Here is a 26,452-nt window from a genome sequence, read left to right as displayed (position 1 = left end):
CGGACAACGACACAGGAAAATTAAATATCGTCGTCTGTCGAGTCCACCCCACACCACCGTTCTTACTTGCACGGGCCGCTCCTGTGAGGTAGTATGCCAGAGGGATATGCGTGGGATTTCATGCTGGGGCATTGTTCGCTGCATACTATGGCATGTTTTGGTGTTATACTGTGTTGCATAGTGTGCTATCTTGTGTTTGAAGAGTGGTTCGATGTTTTGTTACAGCGTGTCAGTATGCTATATTAAAATCTGGTTATTTTGCTGAGTATGAAAACTGACGTCTCACATTATTCAAACATGATGAACCTGTTTCGGCATTACTAACCATAGTCATTGCCTTCTTCAGGTGTACTTATGCGAGAATCTTGAAATAATGAGTTCACAAGAGGGCATAAAGAAAGACTGAAAAATGTATATATAGTGTGAAATGTAGTGAGCTTGAAAAGAAAGCACAGTTCAAAATGATAGTTATGAATTCATGATTCTAGAGGTTCTGGTTTCAATACTGAATGACTTACTTGAAGTATTTGATTTTTTTTGTCTCCTCTCGCCCAGGTGACAGTGTACTTGAAATTTAAAATCCTCTCTCCACCAGTAAATATGCAAAAAATGACTCCAAGAAAGAACAGAACAGAAAGAGCAAACAACCTAGGCCTCTAAAATAGCACATCTTTATTGTGATCCAGTGTCTCCAAATTGTGACTGTAGAAATTAGCAATCCAAAACATTACAAAAGAAAGTGGACAAGATACGAAAGCAAAGTAACAGTGTGCTGCATCTTTTTACTCCTTAAGGCGAGAGTCTTAAATTAGCAGTCAAGCTGCGTAAGTCTCACTCCAAAAGCGTGAGATGAGATGTAAACAGCCTGGTAAATTCTGCTAAATGGTAAAGACCATGAACAGATGAAAATATTGTCGGTCCCTTTTCCATAACAGTGTCCCTTTGCATCCAGAACACTCTATTTAAATAATGTTTTTACATTTTTATTTTCATGTTTTCATAAGGCTTTCGAATGACCAAAGGATCGACAAAATACAAGAAGGAAAAAACATTGAAACAAGCACCCAGAAGCCAAGAAAGTTATGACGTCAGACACAATACAAGTGAGAGCAAGTTTGGCAACTTTTATTCAACAGTGCATGTAAAAATAAAACTTTCCCCACGGACACATACACGATGAAATGTCATCCCGAGCGGGGCAGCAGGCATCCCCCCACCCCCGGCTCCCTTTAAGCCACTACCCTGGGGGACGACACATCCACGTCACAACATCTTTGGAATTTTAAAGCATGTACAAGCTCAGACCTCCGCTCTGTGTCTTGCAGGGTGGTCGTTAAGGCATGGACTGAAGGGGGTACAAAACAGCTCCCCGCTCCCTCCCAATGTTCTGCAGACAGGGACATGTCAGGGTTAGGACAGAAAATACGGATTTCACCCGCCGAGGACACCTGTGGAGTGTTTGATGTAGGTTTTCTGAAGTTCAGAGATACGTTTGGCCTCCACTGTTTGCGTGTAGATTAGTCTAGCATCCTGCAAGCTGCCTTCGAGGGGCTTGGAATATGGGATGGGATATTTTGCTACAGCTCCATTTCCCAATTCTGTTGCAGAGGCAGGCACTAGGGTGAACCCTGTGGGTGGAAAGCAAATTACAGACTCCTCGCTACCCCATCCCCTGTACTTGGGACAGTTTCATGCTGGCACTGTCCAAAAGGGGCACTCTTTCGCCGTTCCATCTGTACACTTCCATATTCTTAGAGATGTGGGACAGTGTCAAGCTGTCAGTGGCCAGTAGGTGGCAATGCTGCATCAGTGTATGTGTACACACTCCAGGGACCTCATGCTGTCACTAATGCAGCAACGTGTGTTTTAGGGCCCCAGTTCAGGCCTGTAACCGGAATGATGTTTTCTCACTGCCATAACTGCAGACAGGGCTATGAATTTTCCATAGTGGTGCAATGCCATTACTGGCCACTAGGCGTCACTGGTACAACAGTGGTCATCTCCTTCCACCAGGAGCCTGCGCCATATTCTGACCAGTCACGTTAGAGCTCCATTGGTGTCTTTCTGCTACAGTGACTCAGCAACTGTCATGTTATGACCACACACTAGGGGGCGCAGATGCACTGATATCTGTCTACTCCCTACAGGAGGTCAACCTGGAAGGATTTAGAGAGCTCCTGGCAAAATATAATTTTACCTGGTACTCTGTATAAGCGGAAAAGGGAACTTTTCTGATCTTTTGTACTAAAATTGCGCTTAAGGCGCTTGCCTTACCTCATCATATAGAATCGCAGGCATATAACACCACATTGCCTGAACTGACTGCAATGACATTTTTTCCCCGCCTTTGAAAGCTGGTGGGTCAGAGAATAATGAAATAGGACTACCTTTAATTTGTAGAAATCAGCAACGTTTAGTAAATACCAAGTGGTAGATCGCAGAGTTACGACTTAAATATGGAGAGGCGGAGTAACACTATGGCAATATTTCATGGGCGCCTTTTCCTTAATTAAAAAAAAAGTCACTCCTCCACTTGAAAACATTTTTGACTGTGTGTCAAAACCCCTGTGAGATCTTGCCACTGTCAAGTTTTGGATGTGGAAATATTATTTTCTTATGTGGTTATAAAAAAAACCTCTTATTTAATTCACAATTACCCGGTGTACCTTGAAAAAAATCAAGGGGCAGATCTTTGAGTGAATGCAAAGGAGACCCTTCCTAATCTTTACTTTATATTCATGGACAAACTTCAGCAAACATGGTTTAAACATGTAACACAAGGAATTTCCAAGGTGTAAAAAGTGTCTTATGTTTTTTCCTCTTCCAAGATGGGTGTACAGTGGAACCTGTGAAAAGGGAAATGAGCCACAAAGAATATCTAGGTTAGGAGGCAACAGACCCACCTTTCTAAACTAGACACCAATATTGGAATTTGGCTTTCAAAAATATTTTTTACTATGACCTAAGCCGGTGCGAAATTTAAAAAATCTTCTTTATACCAACTAAACTATAATTTTGGGGCGTGACGTAACACATCGAGTGGAAGCGACCGGTGTGTACGTCTAGCTCTCACAAGGGTTGGATGTCAGAATTATTGTATACAGAAATTTTGTAGGACATCAATATTATGTCCCTTTGGGTGTACATTTTCTGTTATTTCCTCCAGTGGAACGAAGACATTTTTGTAAACGATATTTAGGATACAATTTTTCTGCCAGGCGATGTTCTGACTATGGTACGGGGGTACCCCACGCTGAAGAGTCCTCATTACATTACTAAAACAGAAACAACCTTTGTGGGACCTGGTTATTTAGAAATTGATGTTGAGAAGATCCAGGTCTACGGAGTGAGGAACATGAGCAGGACAATGAACATACCAGGAAGGAGAGGTGATGGGAAATGAACACAAGAATGTCCTATATAGAAAGAGGAGGTATGGAGGCTCTGATCCGAAGAACAACTCTATATATGGAAGTGAGGGGGTAATGGCAAGAAAGGACAATTAGAACATTCAGCTCCTGAGATGGTAATAGGGTACGTAACCAGGAAACTGTCCGGGTTTTGTGAAGAAGCGTTAATAGAACAACCTTAGAAAATGTGAATCTCTGGAGGAGGTGTTAACAAGGTGACTTGCATGTCATTAACCAGAACCTAAGGGAGTGGTAATGGTGAAACCGGAAAGTTGATGTCTATATCTGGAAAGAGAGGTAATGGGGGAACACCCACAGTGAAGGCCAGGAATTGGGAGGTAATGAGGAAACTGACTGGGAAAGCCAGGAAACTTTTGAATTAAAAAAAAGACAACTGGGGTTCTGATCAGGAGAAAATGTAATCTTGTAAGCGGTGCTAATAGTGAAACGGAAAGGAGAAAAAAGCAGATCTGAAGGAGAAGTAATGGGGGAAAACTACAGCAGAGTCAGCACATCTGGAGGAGTGATCATAGAGACACTGACTGTAGAATGCCCAGATCTGTCAAAGTGATCACAGAGGAACGTACCAGTGAATATACTCATCCATAGGAGTGATAAATACGAAACTGACCAGAAAATATGAGCGCGAGTGATCACGGAGAAACATACAGGTGAATGCACACATCTGTAGGAGTGATCATTGCGAAACAGACCACAAAATAAGAGCGTGAGTGATCACAGAGAAATTTACAGGTGAATGCACACATCTCTAGGAGTGATCATTGCGAAACGGACCAGAAAATATGAGCGTGAGTGATCACGGAGAAATGTACAGGTGAATGCACACATCTGTACGAGTGATCATTGCGAAACAGACCACAAAATATGAGTATGAGTGATCATAGAGAAACATAGAGGGGAATGCCCATACCTGTAGGAGTATCATAGGAGCAGGTGATCTGTACGCAAGATCATTTCGGAATTAACCAGAGAATGTCCATCGCTGGAGGAGTGACCATAGTGAAAGGTACAGATGAATAATACGAGCAGAAATGATCCTTGGTAAACTGACCAGTAAATGCACAGATATTGAGAGGTGATCGAAGAAAAACTTACAGATTATGTCCAGATCCTGAGGATTGAACATAGAGAAACTGACTAGAGAAAGTCCAGAACTCGAAGAGTGATCATTGAAAAGGGGACCAGAGAATGCCCAGAGCTGGAGGAGTGATTGTTGCGAATCTGACAAACAAATGTCTAGATCTGGGGGAGTGATCATAGAGAAACTTTATGTGAATGCCCAGATTGGAAGGAGTGATCATTGAAAAACTGACCAGAGAATGCCCATATCTTGACGCGTGATTTGTAGAGAAATTGAACAGAGAATGTCCATATCTGAAGGAGTGATCATTGTGAAATTGACCAGGGATTGGCCAGATCTGGAAGAGTGACCATAGAGAAACTTTCAGGTGACTGCCAGAATTTGTTTGAGTGATCCTTGAAAACCCAACCAAACCGGCCGACCAAACCGAATGCCCAGATATTTAGGAGTGACCATTGGGAAGCTGACCTTGAGAAGGTGTAATTAAGAATATTCAGACATGTGAGGTAGGGCCTTTGGAGATCTGACCAGTGAGGAAATTACTTCAGAGTAGTAGGTAGTAGAGAACCAGACCTTTGAGAGTTTCCACTTCTGTGAAGAAGATCCTTCGGAAAACTGACTGGTTGGCGGGTCACCTTCTGCGAAGCAGTCTTGGGGAACCAGGTGGGGATGATGTAGTCGGCTGAAAGGCAGGGTTACCCCGGCCCCGTCCTTCAACAATGACCATCTCTTGTGGCCGTCTTTGCCCTGAGGAAACAGATTTGAGGTTCGGAGCCATGTCAATGTGGAACAGAAGACAGGAAATGTAGGAGGCAGAGAGAAAAAACACTGAAAGGGTGAGAGGTGGCTCTGGAGAGAAATGGGGTAATGCAGGGTGGCTCAAGGCAAGCAAAAGGATTGAAACATTTTTACTGCGCCAGGGGTCTGAGCAGTAGAGCCTAAGCCGACGAAGCCCTGTCCCATGCTACTGCCCCCCAGCTATTCCCCATTTCTGGCCCAGGTCACAGTGCAGCATAAGTCCAGTGTTCTGCCAGTGAATATGGCCTCAAAGTTCATTGTGTAAATGTTACATATATGAATATATATATATATATATAAATAAATCTACGTTCTGTTCTAAAACACACCCTCTTGCGCATGTGCATTCATTAATCCCACACACGTGAACCATGTGTTCTAGAAGAGAAACATATATCTCTCAACACACTGTGTGCACCAACATCTCACTTTTCACACACACAAACACAGCGGAGATGGCGACGGGCAGCTATTGCAAAGTAGAATTACATTTACCAGTGGCTTCCTAAATTATACCCAGGCCTAGAAAAGCTAAAAAAACAATGGAATGGAATGCACCAAAACGAATTATCAATAGTTAATATTGATTCAGGCACTTCCATCCATCACTTTTTTGTTAAGTGAGCCACCCTAAGTAGCATGGGCGTTTACAGGTAGGGGTTCCTAGATCGCTGGGCCGCAAGGATTCAAGGTCAACTTCAGTGATGAAGCTCAATAAGGTGGAATGCATCTGGGACTACAAGTAGTCCTTTGAGAGGGGATAAGGGTTTGCAGTTTGGGTTGCAGTGTTTTTTTGGGGGGAGAAGGCCAAACAAGATTTGATTTTGGTCAGTCGCTGACGTTGATGACACAGATGAGTTAAAGTTGATGGAATGGAATGCACCCAGAATTGCTTGTGGTTCAGAGTGAGTTGAGCATTATCTATCCATCACTATCCGATCTGCATGGCTATGGCAGTATGTTATGACACTACTAGCATGGGAATTCATTGGGACCCCTCTGTTCGGGTATGTGTAGGAGATGCCCTTTCACAAAGGCTTTGGAGTTGTGGCGTTGTTGTCCTCTAAATTGTGCAATATGTGAAACCTTATTTGTAAATATTGAATCAACTGGAGATTGGATTGCAAGGCACCTTGTAAACTAAAGTCCTCCTCTAACAAGCTTTAACTGAGGGTCTCACTATCTGCCCGAGTGGGGGTTGTGCAGTACTTACTGGCGTTTTAAATAGTGTCAAATCTCTGTGACCATGTGTTCCCACGTGGCTCACTGTCGTGTATCAGTGTGCATCTCAGGTGCTACCTATCTCCTAGCATGTATGTGAGGAGGGTTCACATATCTTTCCTAGTTTATATTTTATGTTAGTTTATGTTAGTTATGTTAGTTTTATTTTGTTAAACCCGAGGTGTATCGCCGTTCACCCTATCTGCTATAACACATAGTAGGCGTACCCAATACGTCTCCGCGTAAAGCTGGAAGTGTTTATGTTGGGCCGCTCAGCACACACAGATAGTACAGTAGACAGGAACCCCATCCAACTCATCTGGAGACTGGTAATCCCCATCCTTTCAGTCTCAGTCTTTGACCCGCAGAGCCGTAAGACCACTGCTCAATTGCAGGTGGATCAACCTTCACTCACTTTTCATGACCTAACCCTTCCTCTGTAAACTCTAGTAGACTTCCTAGTTCTTGATCCCCTTGGATGTGAGACCTTCCCCTGTGATGGTCCATGAGTCCTAAAACACCAAGTGCTGCAAAAGACTCAAATTCATATCTCAGGTGTTTGATACCTCACAGCTTTAGTGTGATTTAAGAAACGTCTTTCTACTATAGCATGTGCGCCATAATGTTGCCTAAAAATAATGCATGACATAGATGTCATGTCCTAAATACTATTTACAAAAATAAAATCTCATTGACTGTTGGTTTTCTATTATTAATTTCAAAATGATTAAAAACAATGTGTAGGACACAATATTATGCCATATGTCATTCTTCTACAATCCTCTCTTATCACGCGGTATTGATAACTTCGAATGAGCTGGTTGTACATAGTACGTGTTACTTGCTATAGTAGCGCTGGTGCTACTAAGCATGCCCTTTGCTTCTTCAAGGCACGGATGTCCAGTTCAGCAGGTGACCACAGCACTTTTTTACTACAGAAGCAAAAAGTGATTGGAACCTCAGTAGAATAGCTAGACCATCACAAACCCACTCCTTACTTCTGCACAATCACCGGCTAACCTTACATCATCTCCTGTTCTATCCATCTACACCACATTGCAGATAGATTGAGATTGCCAATGAGGGTGGGAGAGCTGTAGGAAGGATGGAGGGTGTTGGTTGAAGGAGGGGATGCAAAGGTCACTTGTGGCGAGTCACTTACGCTTTCTTCTGGGTTCAAATACTCTTATTCCTCGTTGGAAAACGACAAACCTTCCAGCAATAACTATGGGAGGCATCACCCGAGAGCTAGACAAAAATGTACGCGAGCAAGGATCGGCTACAATGAGCATCAGAAGGCATGCAGAGTTGCCCAAGTGGCTGCTTTGAAGATTACATTGGAACATGATGCTTCAAGGTCTGTAAGAGGGCCTTAGCCCTTTCTGCAGGAAGTGAAGGTTGATACTGTTGTAGGGAACAGTGACCCATGATATCCACGTACAGGATATGACACAACTCCCAATGTAGCTCTTTTATCCAATCTAAAAACAACGGTAGGGGCCTCTTAACATCTAGATTTTCAATGGTCCTTTCTAAATCCAAAAAGCGCCAATATAGAACGTATGAAGATGACCTGGATCATGTGAAAAGTGGCACATCTGATGTACTTTCTTTGAGAAACCTCTGTGCCTTGTTGAAAAGGGATTGCCAGAGAAGAATTAACATCAGTGACTTTATCTCTAAACCAAAGATGCTGCAATAAGAAGAACTACCTAATATGTATCATGTTTTACTACTGCTTTACCTGTTTCAGACAATCTTTTTCTTCTTGATCTGTAGAAGATCCTCCAATCTGCAAGGAATTTATCCAGCGACTCACTGTTTTCCCAGAACAATATTGGGCGCACTTTGTATGTCCAGTGTTTATCAGATCCCTCCAATTTGCCCAGTACATATCAGGTGCTCCCTTTTTTCCCATGTCTATCAGGTAAACATTGTTCATTGAATATGTATTGGTGCTCCCTGATTGTCCAATGTGTATCGGGGACTCTTCATCTGCCAAGTATTGATCAGAATTTCCAGCACAGTGACTATGCTTCAGGGGATCCATATGTCCCCAGTGTGAATCTGGTTCTCCTTTTTAGGTCGAGCTTTTAGCAGCGCATGCGCTGCTCTGCGAGACTTGCTGTATTCAGGTATGGATTTGAAGCCCCGCCCACTCTCTGCCCATATTTTTCATTGGCTTGTGTCCTTGTCCACTGTAAACTGTGGCTTTTCAATGGTCAATTGGCTTAGTGGTCCCTCCTTAGTACCGTCTTGTCTCATTTTGTAGCCTCCCGTGAGGACACCCCCGTTACGTGTGTTGTTACTTGGTAGGCTTTAATTACAGCCTCATAGCACTAAACGCTCTCTCCTAACGTTTAAAAAAAATCTTTACAGCACAGGCACCGAACGCATTTGCAATGCAATAGGTCTCGCATTTGCAAGAGTTTAAGCTATTGGCATTGTAAATGACAATATCTTTTATTTATGTTTTTTAAAAACAACACATAAATAACTGGCATTGTAATTTGCAATGCCAATAGCTCAAACTCTCGTAAATGCGAGACCTATTGGATTGCAAATGCTTGTTTGTCTGATGTATTTCAGGGGTTCCCCATCCATCAAATGTGCATCAGTGGTACCCTGTCTGTCGAGTGTGTGTCAGCAGCCGTCCGTCTACAGCAACATGTTCCAGGATCCCTCTCTATTCCACTGCCTGTGCTACTGTGCTTTATAGGTGGCAGAGTGGGTCAAATACATTCCTGTCTACTCTGCAATTAGTTGATCTACTCCAGAATGAGATGAGGAGCTCTGTGACCACTGTTTATCAGGGGGTGTCCATTATGTTCCAGCAGGATTCAGAAGCTTATGCATCTGTTCTTGGGCCCTGTTTCTGCACCAGTGCAAGGCATGGGGAAACACTACCATATTTAGGAAAGGGCAGGAAAGCTGACTGTCTCTATCAGTTTCTGACAGGGCCCCCATATTTACTGTGTTATAAATGGCCCCACCCATCAAACCTAGAACAAGGGATGACTTACTGATAAAGGAATACAGAGTTGAGTTGAATGCTTGAATGAATCTCAGCAACTTATGATCACACTCAGCCCCATTCCCGTCTCATGACGTTTTCCGTCTTACCACTGCAGACGAGGACCTACCACATCCAAATCAGTCTTGCCCTGCCCCAAAAGGGACAGTCCAGCCTGAAAGGTGAAGCCTCATCATCACTGAGGTGAAGCTTGAGTTCTACGGCACAGTGAGTTACGGGACTCAGTCCTGGGCATACCCATCCTAACTATGGCATCTCACCAATAAAAACGAAAAGTGATAGGTTGAATGTTTGAATTAATCTCAGACACTGGTTACTACTCAAGGAACCGGTCGAGCTCCTTGTTAGTTAGACAGCTAGATCAAAACCCGGGTCTCATAGCTCGATGCGCCATATAATTCATTGTGCATTTCGTTTAGGACACCCAACTCAAACAAATCTCTTGCAATTTCTTGCAAAGGAGATGAGGCCTGTTGCCTGTGTTCCCACAGAAGCAAGATTAGGGCCTTCATTAGAAGTAGGTGGCCAGTGAGTCTGTTCGCGAGAGCAGAGGCAGGATGTTCACCACCATCCTGGCAGGAGATTGTTCACCATACTTGGAGATCTCCACCAGGCAGGCAGATTTTAGTGCTTTTAGAATACCGCTATTGCAGCAGCTCTGTTGAATTCTCTGAAACCTTTCCAAGTGGCCACCATGTTTCATGTACCAACTCAGTAACGTTTTTTGATCTTCAAAAATAAAATCCCAAGTGGCAGATTGTTAGTGAAAAACAAAACAATAAATGTCCCTGACAGTTCCTGGAATTTCCTCCCAGTATGTGTTTTCCTGTTCAGGACTGACAAGCTTTCACTTGCAGTTTCAAATATGAAAAAAGTATGGAGAAACTTCTGCCCTAAATAGGTGGACGTTTGAGGTACTCTGGCCAAAGCTCCAATAACTAAAGGGTTTCTGCTGGCATAGCCAGCATAGACTGCACTGTGGGAAACATGGTAGGCCCCCTAGCTGTAAATAGAGTGGGTCAACCATGGGTTTGACATAGTATCCCATCTGCCAAGCTCTAGGTCGGATTTGCATACGGTTGGTCTCTGTCTATATTGGTACAATGATCAAAAACTACCCACTGGAATATTGCCTAGATTGGTTACCAATGGCTGAGATTAAGTCAGGAATTACACCCATCACTTGTGTTCCTCAGTGACAAGCTGTGCATATGATGGAGAGGCCCAGACATGAATCCCTTGCCACAGGGCTCAAGAAGCTCTTCACTTGTTGACTCCACCAATCCTTGTCTGGGGTATCCTTTGTTCCCACTCAGTGGGGTTATGGCCTAGCAGTATGAACAGGACAATCCCTTTATGTTGGGACAAGACTACTTAGCAAATGGTTGGTACCTACTACCTGCCTGTAGTTAGCACAGTGAACCAAGAAAAGAAACTATGGACTGGATTGTGGCTCAGAGTAATTCCAATGAGTGAGATTAATTAATTCAATCATTCATTTTATCAGTTTCTGGTTTTCTAGAAGAAAAAAGAGCTTCCTATTGACTACAGTGAAAATCCAGCAATGCTAGTTGCACGTGTAATGCACCCCAGCTTCCCAGATGATACGCCCTAGCTTCTCAGATGATGAACCCTACTTCTCAGGTAACGTCCCAGCTTTTCAGGTGCTGCATCCTAGCTGCACAGATGATATGTCCTAGCTTCTCAGATGATGCATTCTAGCTTCTCAGATGACACACCCCAGATTATCAGGTGCTGTATCCTAGCTGCACAGATGATATGTCCTAGCTTCTCAGATGATGCATCATAGCTTCTCAGATGACACACCCTAGCTTCTCAGGTGACACATCCTAGCTGCACAGATTATATGCCCTAGCTTCTCAGGGGATGCATCCTAGCTTCTCAGATGATACACACTAGCTTCTCAGATGATGCACCCTACTTCTCAGGTGATGCATCCCAGATAATACACCCTAGATTCTTAGGTGATGCATTCTAGCTGCACAGATGATGCTACATAAGCTTGTGGTAGATGGTGGAAAGTACCTATCTGCTATGCAATGGCTGTGCCAATCTCCGAAAAGTGTGCAAAGTGTAGATATTGATGGTAGCACAGTGTGTGCATACACTCTCCTCCTTCTTTCATGGGGATTATTTCACCACACTTCACAGTGTTCGCCCGGGTTCATGGGGGACCCAACAGGGCAGTTAAAATGTTCAGCAAAGTCCACAGAGTTGGCAAGAGTACCAATGACGCGGAACTTGGCAGGGCTGTGGGGATCGGTCATCAGGCCTTCGTGCGCACTCTCTGGAGTGTGGACAGAACACCATACCTGTGGGAGAGAAGAGGAGCATTAAAACACCATGGTAATCCACAGCTAGGCGAAATCACAGAATTGCACACTGCACAACACCCCACACTGTCCATTTGAGGTGTTTTAGAAATAGACAAGGCCCCAAACTCGAGATTTTGAGGCTGCAATGCCTAGAAGTATTAAGGCTGCAGTGCCTAGTAGAGAAAAGTATGTACGCAGTAGAGGTAGCCAACATACGACCAAAACACACATGCGCACTTAGGTTTATCCAGCCCAGCTGCATTGAACAGCCGGGCTGGAGAAACCCCCACAGATTTCCTGAGTGGAGGGTCTTTTCAGCCCGCTCAGACCAATTCCCCAGCTCCTCTCATAGCTGCCAGGACCAGGAAGCGCGCAGGAGGTGCGACGCGACGTGGGAGGCAGCCGACTTTGGGTAAGTTATTCTTTTTTTAAATATATCATTACAAGCCCCTGCGAGCGCTCCTCTCCCCTCCCCCATGGACCCTCTCCTGCTTTGCCTCCACCCACCCCACCAACCTTTGCTTGTGACAGCCGCAACTGATACATGGTTAATTTGTAGAAGGAAAGGGCATAAAGTGAATCTGTAAGAGTACTGATTCATGTGAGTGAAGTAGGTCACTTGATAGTGAATGTAGCTTGCCAACGACAAGCCTCAGCAGCTACACCCAGAACTTAGGGTCTTATTAGCAAGAACCTTGTTAAAATTGTCGCGTTTTAGCGGCAGGAAACTGCAGCTAAAACGGCAATAATGGGCTTGCTAATATGCGTTATAGAATTCCAATAGAAGCCCAGGTTAGATGTGCAGGACATCAAACCTGGGCTTCTATTGGAATTCGATAACGCATATTCGCAAGCCCATTATCGCCGATTTAACTGCAGTTTCCTGCCGCTAAAACGGCAATAATGTTAACGAGGTTCTTGCTAATATGCCCCTTAGTTTGTGCCGGTGATGGCAGATGGTGGGCACTGGCACAAACTTTTTTGAGGTGAGCACTTATTTTTCACAATCCGACTTGAGCTAGAGATAGAAACTTGGGGAATAGAGAAACAAGGTGGAAGAGCAGCACAGGAAATCATTGACAAAGCAGAACTCACAAAAGAGGGTGTTTGTTTCTAGTAAATCAAAGCAAATACACTCCTGTCATCAAAGGGATCTCCCGCCATTGTACCTATGCTGTACGTGCCGCCGCATGTCGTTTTAGTGAGGCAGCATTGGTGTAATTAAAGATCTGCATTGTGTGCTGACCACGCTCTTCATCGAGGATGTCTGGGTCGTGCTTCATCGCGTGTCACGTAATGACATCATGCCGCGTCATACGTGTCACATCAAGGTGTTACGTGTCGTGGTATCATTTAGTGTCAATGTGACACTGAACATGGTGTTAAAATCAGACATACTGCATAAAATATGTAGTATGACGCCATCACGGGGCACGCACAACTCAGCGCGTCCTCAATGAAGGGCGTGGTCAGCGTCCATTTTTGGAGTGAATCGTCTTCAAATTAGTTTTTTCAAAAAACAGTGCCACCTATAAATTAGTGATCACAGTGTGACATTGCAGTGATGTTTGTCGCAAACGAGGAGACTATTTGCTGAGGCACAAAAACACATGCGTGTATTGGACCGACTTACATTGTTTTGCTACCAATTGTTTTGCCTCCTAAATATGTGTGTCAGAAAAGGAAATTCGGCTGACTAGTGTGATTCACACCACCGGGTTACTACAAGAGACAAATTAACACAACGGGTAATTGCATTAATGCTGGGAAATAATGTCTGGTTCTAATGACGTTTACCAATTAAAAGAATTCCAAATGTACCAGGTTAAAAATGGTTAAAAGCCCATAAGTAGCTTCCACAATGGTAAAATCTCGTTTTGTGAGGTCTCTGCAAATTTAGTTAATTACACATAGTTGTTTTTTACTGCGTGTACCATGTCCGTGTAATTAAAAGACTTATTTTTGGCTAAATAAATGTTTATAGCCAACCTTAAATTTGACGCAGTGGCGGTAAACCAACAATGCCCGGGGTTGGCTTTCTCCCTGTTGCAATGTTACTCCCCCAGTTTGAGTTGCGAAGCTCAGAATGTTGGATAACGCAGTAACACAACAGATTTTTCCCCCATTCTGAGCAGCCAAAACCAGAATCTTTGTATGTTTTTCAAGCAGATTTTTCCCCAGGTTTTATGTGGCAAAATAGTGCAAGAGAAATCGCTGGATCAGTGCAGTATTTGCGCCCCACTTGGAATCCTGATTTGGGTGCCCCCTTCAAACATCTTGATTCTTGGTAAAGGTTGCATTCGTTTTCAGGATCTTCAAAGGTGAAAATAAGTTGATTCTTTTTCTGGTTGATCATTTAACCCTTTTAAATCCTTATCCACGGCCTAAGTATGGGATGCTGCCTTGCAACTACTAACGCAAGCCTGCCCTTATTGGTTCATTAGTATTTGAATTCCCAACATGCCCATGTCATCAGTGCTCAATGAAATGCAGATCAGCTTGGCGGGGTTCATTCTAAACCAACTACTGTTCTGTGTATTTCCTCCTTGCAGACTAGCAGCCTGATTCATGAAGGAGAAATGCGCTCGCAAAGGGCCAGATTCTGAGAATCTGGCCCTTTGCGAGCGCAATTTTTGCATTTGGGATTCATCATCCCAAATGCTAAAATCGGTAATAGCGAATTCGCAAATTTGCGAGGAATTACATTTAAGGAATCTCTATTTGAGATTCCTTAAATGCAATTCATCATCCATTTTCAAATTGCGAAATCGCAATTTCGGGCCGCTATTTACCGTGAGGTCAAACCTCGTGGTAAATAGCGAAAACTTAGAAAAATGCTTTTAAAAGCAATTTTCTAAGTTGCATGTTGCACACACACATGTCTTTTGGACATGTGTGTGTGTAACATCTGTGTAATTTGACATTTCAGGGGTGTTACAGGGTGTCCTTTGGACAACCCTGCACCCTTGAAATCGCAATCTCATTTGCGATTAGCTAATTGCTAATCGCAAATCAGGAATGACTCCCCATGCATTCCTATGGGCCTTTAGGCCCATAGGAATGAATGGGGAGTTATTCCTTATTTGCGATTAGCAATTAGCTAATCGCAAATAAGGAATCTGTAGGAATCGCAAAAATGATTGCTATTCCTACATGAATCCCGTTTTGCGAGTCTGGAATAGCGATTCCTTATGATTCCCTATTTCAGACTCGCAAAACTCCCCAATGATGAATCAGGCTGTAGGCTCCCAAACCCAAAACCCATCAGAATCTGGATGGTTTAATTACCTGTGCAAATCCAAGGAAGAAGAGCTGGTGGTTGCTAAGACCCAGTGCCGGCAGGCGTTTCTCTTCTCCATTCAACCGCAGCCAGGATTTGTAAGCCTGCAAAACAAAAAGGCAACGAGTCAGAAATAAAGAAAGCGGGGATTGATCGAGCGGCAATCACTAATTCATGGACAACATCTATCCCACCTCACCAGCCCGGTCCATGCCAATCAAACATATGTTCATCCAGTGGTGGCCTCGCTATAATCCTAATCTTCATCATTGAACCACCAATCACATCAAAACACATTACCATGTCCAGCCAACCAACCATCACAGCTCAAGAAACCGTCACAAGGCAAGCAACCATCACAGCTCAAGAAACCGTCACAAGGCAAGCAACCATCACAGCTCAAGAAACCGTCACAAGGCAAGCAACCGTCACAGTTCAAGAAACCGTCACAAGGCAAGCAACCGTCACAGCTCAAGAAACCGTCACAAGGCAAGCAACCATCACAGCTCAAGAAACCGTCACAAGGCAAGCAACCATCTCAGCTCAAGAAACCGTCACAAGGCAAGCAACCATCACAGCTCAAGAAACCGTCACAAGGCAAGCAACCATCTCAGCTCAAGAAACCGTCACAAGGCAAGCAACCATCACAGCTCCAGAAACCGTCACAAGGCAAGCAACCATCACAGCTCAAGAAACCGTCACAAGGCAAGCAACCATCACAGCTCCAGAAACCGTCACAAGGCAAGCAACCATCACAGCTCAAGGAACCGTCACAAGGCAAGCAACCATCACAGCTCCAGAAACCGTCACAAGGCAAGCAACCATCTCAGCTCAAGAAACCGTCACAAGGCAAGCAACCATCACAGCTCAAGAAACCGTCACAAGGCAAGCAACCGTCACAGTTCAAGAAACCGTCACAAGGCAAGCAACCATCTCAAACAAAGCAGTTCTTTTATACCAATCAATCATCCCACGAGATGTAATTATTCCACAATAAACAATCTTTTTATGATTGGTATTATTCAGACATTTGCAGAACCTGAAAGAAGAAAGAACTATGGGGCTTATTTACAAGCCCCTTACATCACCGTTGCGTCACTTTTAATATGGGGAAAAGTGACGCACTGGCGGCGCAAGGGGCTGTAAATAAGCCCCTACATCTGCAAACCGAAAAATCAATAGATCACACAGGAGTAAAAATCAGATGAATCAAGGGAACAGGTTGGAAAAATTGAGACACAAATATGGAGTTCTGAGTATATTTAAAAGCAACAGAGAGAACTCGAACAAAGGAAACCGGAGTAGACAGACGCCCGTTGCTTTGGTCAAAACACAATGGGCCTGATTTCGAGCTTATCCGTGTGGGAGGGGGCTGCCACGCAACCGCACCATGCCCACACTGCCAAACAGGGCCACGCCCGCCACCAGATTACGAGTATTATTGTGGTTTGGCAGGTGGGCGGTATGGCGGTCCTGCAGTTAACCCCTTGGGCGCTGCCGCGATTCTGCGCCTGAGCGGCCGTTTTAAAGAGTGGGCGGGTTCATGACGGCCCACCAGCCGTCATCAGCACACACCCACCGTGATGCATGACGGCTGGGGGCCGTCATCAGCATGGAAGGGGTTAAAAGGCACAAATGTGAGCCTTAATGTTGCACTGCTGCAGGACCGCCCCAACACGTTCCAGCACAGCATGGACTGTGAAGTCAATGTCGTGCTGGAATTGGGGGTGCATGCACACAGGGGGGCACACCATGTGCCCCCCTGCATGCACCAACACTGTGGGGCATGGGGGCCCCTGTATGGCCCCCTTTCTTTACTGACTGCCAGCAGCTGCATGGAGTAAGAACTTCTATGAGACCGCTGGCTGTCAGGGCGGCACCGCCAGCATGTTTTGAGCCCCCTACCGCCCACCACCACCAAGGAATGTGGTTTTCTGATTGTTCCGGCGGTCCATGGCAGTCCAACCGCCAAAGTTGTAATACGGCAGTCAGACGCAGGTGCGTTGGGAGCTGGACTGCCACTGCAGTGACACTGTGAGTTTGACGGTCCACAGACTGCCAAACTCATAATCAACCCCTGTGTAGAAGAAAGACTAACATTCATGATGGGAAGGTAAGTAGGCAATGCTTTCTGGAACATGTAGGGCACCGCAAGGGCTTAGACTGAAATATGAGTAATCTATGAAAAAGAGCGACGACTCGGGGCCTAAGAACAGGCAAATGTAGGCAAACATGCTACTGTATAACTTCAGCAGGTACATGCAGTGTCTTAAGGCCCTAAACTGCTGAATGTTTAGGCTCAGGAGCACATGGAAAGAGCGTTGGCAGAGGAGACCCTCACCAAAAATGTTCTAAAGTATTTAGATTTAGTAAACATTTAAGATGTGTGATTTAAACCAAGAATCTAAATTAAGTATGTTATTTTCAAAACATAAATGCAAATTCTTTCCATATGAGACAGATCTTGAGGCTAACATGTCATCCCATCCTAAAACAATTTCCTGTCATCTGACAACCATCCCAATGACCCTCCTTCTGCATTAATCATTCCTTTCCAGCACCCACACCATCAGTAAGTTCAGCCACGGCCCGTGGAGGGAGTTTCGGTGGGACAGAAAAGCAGGGCGGGGGGAGGGGCAGGGTGGGGGCTGCTAAAATCTGGAATTTGAATAATTGGAGGTAAGTAAAAAATGTAATTAATAAAACTAATTTCGTAGCGCGCGCTGCATCGCATTTTGCGATGCAGGGCGCTACGAAATTCGTTTTAATTATTAAATTGTTTACTTACCTCCAATTATCTATGTTCCGGATTTTAGCACCCCGTCACCCTGCCCCTTCCAGTCCCGCCTTTCTGCCCCACCGGAACTCCCTCCACGGGCCGCGGCTGAGTAAGTTGCCAACCTAGCCGAAACAATCACAACCAAACTCTTGTCACTTAACAAACCATATGATTCACCAGTAACTCTATAACAGACAAAAAACAAACTATCCCCATCTAATATTACACCGAAATTAAAAATAACCCAATAACCCTTCTACCACGGACATCATACCAACTGACAAATATACATAGATACATGGCAGAGACCTAGAGAACCTGGAAAATCCAACAAGGGAAATTTTTTTTTAAAAAGAAAAGAATTGTGCAGGGCCCTGGATAGACGCGGCTATAGATTGGTAGCTCATGCTGGATTCACATCTGGCTCTAGAGGGGTCGGCATAATGATTAAATCCTCCCTGCCCCTTGAAATAGACGAAGTCACACTCAATGATAGGGGTCGGTACGCGGCTGTCTCCGGGCGGTGGGAGGGGAAGGTGCTCACAATTGTTAGTGTTTACATTCCCCCGGGGCTTCAAGCTACCACCTACGCCGATCTGCGACGGACTCTCCTAGGGCTTCCAGATGGTCTCCTTGTATTGGGCGGGGACTTTAACTCGGTGGTTTCTGGTGATTGTGACCGATTTCCCCCCAGAGTTCTGCCGGCGTCTCAGCTATGGCTTCCTGAACTGCTGGAGACCTTTGGGTTGGTAGATGTTTGGCGGATGCTACACCCTACGCATTCGCAATATACGTTCCTCTCTGGAGCACATGGTAGTCTCTCTAGGATTGACTATTTTTTTATGCTGTCCGCCCACACTTCTTCTGTGCGTGAGATCCGCCATCTTCCCAGGGGCATTTCTGATCATTCACCCTTGTTGCTCGGGGTCTCGGTGGGTCTTTGTGGCGAGAGCAGGGTCGCCCCTATTCATCCTTGGCACTTAAGGAATCCCAAGATGCGTCCCGAGCTTATCAAGGCTATTGATTGTTATTTCAATGAAAATGTGGGGTCTGTTTCTTCGTCTGTAACCTTATGGGAGGCCTTTAAAACTGTTGTACGGGGTTCTGCATTATCATTGATCGCTGCCAACAAGAAGACCAAGCAGGAGGACCTAGTGCGCCTCGAAGATGAGATTACTTCGCTTGAAAGCGAATTGGGTGGTAATGATACTCCTGCAGTCCTCCACTCCTTGGCGCTAAATCAGGCTGACTATAGAGCCCTGGTGACCGACGCTGCTAAAGTTATGCACAGGAACCAGTTGGGCAGACTCTACGATGTGGGTGATAAGGCGAGTAAGCTTCTGGCGTGGTTAGATAAATCTGAGAAAGTGAGCCGTGTGGTGCCGGTGATTGAACGGGTAAATGGTGAGTGTGTGTCTGACCCAGGTGGGATTGTGGATTGCTTTGTGGATCACTTCCAGACGGTTTACCGATCGGTGAGTGATAGAGATGAGTGTGATTCCCGTTTGCTCTTGCGTGATATTGCGCTACCCTGTATTTCGGATGAGGACAGGACTATTATTGATGCGCCTATAACTGTGGATGAGGTCGCTACTGCTATACGATCCCTTCGATCGGGTAAGGCTATGGGGCCAAACGGTCTGCCCATCGAGCTCTACAAGTTGCACCCTGACAAGATGGCGGCATACTTGCGCAATATGTTTATGGAGGCCTTTGAAACTGGCCTCCTCCCCCTCGATCAGCGCTTGGCCACTATTGTTGTCATACACAAGGATGGTAAACCCCGCGGCCGATGTACCTCCTATCCCCCCATTTCTTTGCTTAACGCGGAGCCCAAGATACTGGCCAAAGTGCTCGCTACTCGTTTGTTAATGGTTATCTGCGACCTGATTCATCCGGATCAGTCCGGTTTTATCCCACATCGAAATACTGCACTCAATCTTCAGAGGCTTCATGGAGTTCTCGCGAGAGCTGCGACGCTGACCGAACCCGCCATCTTGGCTTCTCTTGATGCTACTATGGCTTTTGACACCATCGAGTGGTCTTATCTCTGGGCGGCTCTCTCAAAGTTCGGTTTCAGCCCTAATTTTATTGCCTGGGTAAAACTCCTTTACGCACAACCACTGGCCCAGGTGGTGGTAAATGGCAGGCTGTCTGGTTCGTTCCCGCTTGGGCGTGGCACCCGACAGGGTTGTCCGCTCTCCCCTTTGCTTTTTGCCCTAACGCTGGAGCCGTTGGCGGAGTGGCTTCGATGGGAACCCTCGATCAGGGGCATTCGATGGGCCCCTGATCTTGAGGATCGTGTCTCGCTATACGCCGATGACATTCTCCTTTACTTTACCTCACCCCAGAAGTCACTCAATGTGCTTTTTGATGTCCTCACCTCCTTCGGGAAGAATTCGGGTCTTGTCATTAACTGGACTAAATCCTGTGTTTACGTCATAGCGGGGGAGCTTCCTCCACTGCCTCGTAGATTCCCGATCCAGGTGGTTGAGACTGGGTTCAAGTACCTGGGGATTCATGTCTCCTTGGACTCCTCTGTCCGTTATGATCGCAACTTGTATGCCCCTCTTCGGCGACTTAAATTGGATGTTCAGCGGTGGTGCCGCCTGCCCCTATCCCCATTGGGGCGTGCGGCTCTTTTTAAGATGATGTCGCTCCCTAGATTCTTGTACGCACTTCAGAACTTTTTCGATCCCATACCCTCCGGATATTTCCGTGAGGTTGAGAGCCTTCAGAGACAACTGATCTGGGATGGGCGGGCGCGTATCTCCTTATCCAAACTCACTTTGCCGTGGTACGATGGCGGCATAGCCCTCCCGGACATCAGGCGCTACTACTGGGCTTCCCAGTTGAGCGCGGTTAACCATGTAACTTATTCCCCAGGTCCTGCTCCTGCTTTTGCGATGGACAAGCTCCTTCTGCCGGGCGGGAATTTTAACAGGGCACTGTATTCCAGGGAGCCATTCCGCGTCCTGACTGGACCCACGAAATGTGCTGTGCGAGCGTGGAGGGATGCGAATGTTGCTACGGGCTGGGGCGATAGGTTGATACGAATGACGCCGTTGTATGACTCTGATAGACTGGGTAGCTTGTGGAGAACGAAAGGGTTTGATAAATGGGATACGATTGGTATCAGTAAGGTGGAGGATCTCTGGTCCAAGGGCACGGTTAAGTCCTTTGAGGCCCTTAAGGTGGAATATGAACTTGGTGACAAAGAGCACTTTCGGTACCTTCAGGTGCAGACGCCTTGATCTCGATATTCCCTCCGGGGACAGAGATTCCCCAGTCGTTGCCGCTCGAGGATCGGATTCTAGATGGCCATGTGCCTGACAGTACAATCTCATTGATCTACAAAAAGCTGATTAATAACAGGGCTGACCTCCTCGTGCGGCTCAGGGCTTCGTGGACCACAGACGGCCTGGAATTAGATGACGAGGACTGGCAGATGGCCGTCGCCTCCCCTAAGGAGGTGGCCATTCCAGCTCGCCTTCGTTTTGTACAGCTGAAGATCCTCCACCGAGTATATGTGACCGGTACGCGACTGGTGCGGATGGGTTACTCGATTGATGGGCTGTGTAAGCGCGGCTGTGGCATGAGTGGTACCTTTCTACATATAATTTGGGAATGCCCTGTGGTGTCTGCTTTTTGGTCTAGAGTGCATGTAATCATGGAAAGGGTCACCGGGGTTGCTCTCTTGCCTGAGGCCCGACGGTGCCTGCTCAACGTTTGGGAGCCCACGGACTGTACTGCTGCTCAGACTTTCTGGGTCACTCTTGGTAACATGGTTGCCAAGAGGGATATTGCTCAACTCTGGGGTTCCCATAGACCACCTGCGATAACAGCTTGGAAGGAGAACATGGACTGGTGCATGTTCAGGGAGAAGACGGTCTATGTAGCTCAGGGTCGTCCTAAGAAATGGGGCAGGATTTGGTCCCAGTGGAATGCGTATCGTGGGGATATTTGCACTCCTCCATTTGATTACACCACTGATTTCCCATTGTCCCCGTAGTTGGCGTTCCGGATGTTTGTCGATGGTAATATTTTGCATCGTTCTGTTTACCACTCCCCCGTCCCTAGAAATATGTCACAATATTCTTTAGAGACTGGTTCCCTTGCCCTCTCCGCTTGAGCCCCTGCAATCGTTCTTCGCCATGTGCTTGTGTGGTTTGTTTGTTGGATGTTTTTCACCAAAATCTTAAAATTAAACCTATTTTATCCTTTTGCTTTTCCTGTCTAATGTGCCTGTACACTGACTAGTTGCTACTCCCTGTACTGCCTGTACTGCCTCTACACCTATTATCCTGATGTTCATGGTCATAGCGGCCGGCCCGTTCGGGTTGTAGGCAGACGCTGTGTACTGCGCTTACCGAAAATAAAGGTTTTTATAAAAAAAAAAAAAGAATTAGATTTTACTGAGTACATATTAGAAATACTTCTCCTCTGCACAAATAAATACAACCTGATCTAGGGCAATGAAGGTGTAAAATCCTCAGACCCTGATATTCACCCAGACTTAAAGAAATAGAGTTTTCCAGATCTTTGTTTGGACAGTTTCCAGGTCCCTGGATCAGAGCCACAATTCAGAAAGATATTAGGGTCTCTTTTTCCCCAGGGATTGAGCAAAGGAAACCCCCAGTTCACAGAAAGAGACCTTGAGGTTCAGGATGAAATAATATATGTGACCCAAGTTTGCCTGCACTCTGGCGAATTTTATAAATTTGGGTATTGTGGTTTCCTTGGTCCCAAGGAATGTAAAACAATTCCATGCGGAGTTGTAGGTTCTTCACACATTTTAAATTGCCAGTCAGTACCTAAATGGCCATAGATTGAGTTCATCAGTACTTACATGGTATGCGGCTTTCAGGCCACCATTGTCGGCGATATTCTCTCCCAGAGTCTGCTTGCCGTTGATGTGCTCGCTGTTGACCGTGTACTTGTTGTACTGCTCTACCATGCACTCCGTCCTGTTCTTAAAGGCTTCAAGAGATGAATTCTGCCACCAGGGCCTCAGGTTCCCCTCCTTGTCATATTCACGACCTACAGGAAAGAACAGCATCAAGATTCTATGATCACTCATATCGTTCCCTACAATCGACTATTTGATCGGTGCAGGGCCATATTGAAGTGACCTCCGAACAAGTGGCTTGATACATACGGAGTGCCTTGCTTTGTAAGGAAGGAACCCTCTTTCAATTCTTTTCTGAGTATAATATGTCTGTTATCACAGCAGTATAAATCTGTAATAATATTCTAGTCAGTGAGTCATCACACAAGAATAGTTTTGCTATTTTCCTGCCCACTGTAATATTATTTTGCTACTTTTTGTTTGGGTGAATTATTCGGGTAAGAGGAAAACTATGTTTAACAGTCTTCAATTCACTGAAAACCTACAGTCTCTGGTTTGGATAGTCTGTTAGTGAAGTCAGTGGGCCCGATTCACAGAAATAACAAGACAAAATCCTAAACTTACTACCATTCACTCATTTTGGTATTCACAGAAGGCACTTACTCATCAATGAGTAAGTGCCTTCTGTCAATACCAAAATGAGTAAGTGCCTTCTGTCAATACCAAAATGGTAGTAAGTTTAGGATTTTGGCTTAAGTTTGTTCTGTGAATCAGGCCCATTATTAATTAATCAGATTAGGACATCTGAAATAGCAAGTAGATATGTCAAGATTCAATCCCATCACCAGATTAAAGAAACACAAATAAACTTCCTCTTTTTATTTTCATCAAAACTGTATTGAATTACAAAGCATTTAGTTAAAGAAATCCCTCATCATTTGTAAAAAGGATCAGTTCTCAAAGATTGAGACTCAAGTACTAGGTATAGAAATTCTAATTGAGGCATACAAGAGGACACACCTTTAGAAGTATAAAGGGCAGTAATAGGTTTTTGTAAAGCCTGGGTCAAATGCTTAATTGTGTGGCCCCTCTTTCTAGGCATAGAAGTATATCCTTGGTGAATGAATAAAACATGGCAGCTCCAACATCTAACACCATCTAGTGGTAGGATGTGTTAGGTGCCAGTTAATTAACAAACAGTGCCAGCTCTGCCTCCCCTTTGTGAAGGCACTGGGCAAGGGCTGTAAAGAAGTTGCATGGCTAGAGTTTTTTCTTGGTGTCTAGTATCCATAATATGAGATGTCATTCACATTTCATTGAATTACGCGAGGCACTATACTTTCAACCAATTGTCAAGCTTATGAACTTTCGACAATGTTCGAAGGTTATCTACTTCTCCTGGAATGCAGGAAGGATGACCCTTTTTTCTACAAAAAAGACAAAAAAACTCATGATGTCTGAATTATTCCTTTAATTACTGCCAAATGTCAAGATGCATAATGTCAATTAAGGGCGAGAAACAAACTAGATCATGTTTTACAGTTATGCCTCCTGCCTTTAGCCAGGTATGTAGCGATCTTTTGAAGCCCTTTAGTTATAATAGCATTTTTAGTACAAATATATTTATATGTTGTATAACCATGTTTTTGTGCATAAAAGCAATGGTATTTATTGCACAATTATAGCCTCTTTGCACAAATATATTTTCATGCTGTATTGTTAGGGGTTTATCTTGTATGAAAGGAATGATATCTCTTGGTTGCTCATTTTTAATAATAGTATTTTTGTATCAATATATTTGTATGATGTCATTTTTATGATCTGATTCCATATACAGGTAATGGTATTTTGTATAAAATCAATGCCATGTTTTTAGATTGATTGGAGATTTATTTGAAGTTGTAGGGTGTAATTTGGATCTATATGTATATGAAAAGCTTGTGTTGCCTTATTGGCATGATATCAAACTGTTAATAAAATCAATCAATCAATCAAACCAGGACTGACGTTTTTTCATGCTTCAAGAGCTTCCCTAGCCAATAAAGTAGAAGAATGCTGTCTGGTATTAGAAATGAAAAGCAGTGTTCTCAAGTTGCCTTCTAACACAGCTCAGCTCTACTCCTACACAGTTGCTTCAGAGCCTGGTCTCTGCGTCAGTGCTTAATTTGAACCGGGGCTTTCCAATGCTAAGCACCGGTACTTAATTGGTTTCCGGTGCTTGTCACGGGCACCTAATTGTCAACACCATACTTGGAACAGTCCACCACATGGTGGCGCTGTTCATCTAATTCATGTTGTTCTGCTCATTCAAAAATGAGCAGAACAACAGTAGTTTAGGAATAAAATATACATTAAAATTGCAAATACCTCCCTCCCCAGCCATTCCTTTAGCTTTGGGGACCTGGAATAATCTGAACTGTCGCATTTACATGCGAGAGAGATGGTTAGTCTTTGTTTTGGCAGTGATGACCAGGACAATGGGTCATGCAAGCTGCAGTGGCCTCTCGGTCACAGCCCTGGCACTTAAAATGTTACAAATTAAGCACTGCTCTGCGCAGTGCATATTCTCTATGATTATGAATACACACTGACTTAAACATACTTCCCGGGTTGTTTGTAACACAATGCCAAGTTTCACCAAATGGTATCTTAAATTCAGGTAATTCAGCCAGAAATTTGGCTGGTTGCAACTCAAACACTGACTGTTCAGAAACCCTAGAGTGTCAGCAGAGGAAAGGAAACCACAGGGGATTCATTTCTAAAGCGTTATTTATTTCTCTTTTTGTACTTGGCATTTAGCTGTGTGCTGAGCCCAGCTCTGCCACATAATATTTTCAAGAATCTTAGAAGAATCTGGGCTTATGGTTGTGTTAAAATGCTAGATTTCCCAGAAGAAAGTAGATATATTATTTCGATCTTTTCCGATATATTTCTATGAAGAAAAATAATTCTATGATGTGATTATCAGAGGTATACACGATGAAAACACTGTGCCAACACTAAACCACCAAAGACATACTTTCTGTTTGAAGGTCTACTTTCACTCCAAGTTGGGTGTAAACCCACTCAGCTGTAATTGGCAGTATCAGACAACGAAGATTTCTGTGGATGTGCCACCGGACAATGTGTCCTTGTTTACCCCGGTATTTACCTGCCAAATGTGTTCTCATCAGCGATGCAATGAATTATGTAATCTGAGATGTCTCGGTGATGTCACAGTTGATGGTATCTGAGATCTGACGTCATGAGCAGCACACGGTGCGAGTTGTGGATCACTCAAAACTCACACACACATCACTGATGACATCTCAAATGACATCACGTGGCACCTCAAAATAAATCATTTTTGACCACTGATAACATCCCAAGTAGCATCTTTATCAATGAAGTCACTGCTGTGGATACACATGACAAAATGGCTGAACAATTACATCTCTCCAAATAAAAAGTCTATAATTTTATATCCACCAATACTACTGACTAGTCCTAACGCATTTGGAAGTTATGGGAGTGATTTGCAGTTTGGCTAAGGCCATGCCTACTTGGGCACAGTAATCACAGCAGAACTTAAATGTGACTGTCTAAGCTAATCAAATAGTGGGAATGGTGGGTATTGCCTAAGTCGAAACAATGTACACCAACA

The 26,452-nt window shown here is 44.6% G+C and overlaps 1 protein-coding gene across 1 annotated transcript in view; it reads right to left on the bottom strand.

Moving 5' to 3' along the window:
* Positions 1-652: 652 nt before the first annotated feature.
* ECE2 (endothelin converting enzyme 2) overlaps positions 653-26,452 on the bottom strand; it is a 248,765-nt gene continuing 222,965 nt past the window's right edge. The window contains exons 17-19 of the mRNA XM_086944454.1: positions 22,810-23,000; positions 15,190-15,285; positions 653-11,898 (exon numbers count right to left, since the gene is read on the bottom strand). Coding sequence (XP_086800580.1) covers positions 11,722-11,898; positions 15,190-15,285; positions 22,810-23,000 — 464 coding nt within the window. The 3' untranslated portion in view covers positions 653-11,721. The remainder of the gene's footprint in view (positions 11,899-15,189; positions 15,286-22,809; positions 23,001-26,452) is intronic.

Source organism: Lissotriton vulgaris, chromosome 11 (genome assembly GCF_964263255.1).
Source record: "Lissotriton vulgaris chromosome 11, aLisVul1.2, whole genome shotgun sequence".
Lineage (NCBI taxonomy): Eukaryota > Metazoa > Chordata > Amphibia > Caudata > Salamandridae > Lissotriton > Lissotriton vulgaris.
The sequence above is the reverse complement of the archived record's forward strand: the minus strand, read 5'-3'. Positions and strand labels throughout refer to the sequence as shown.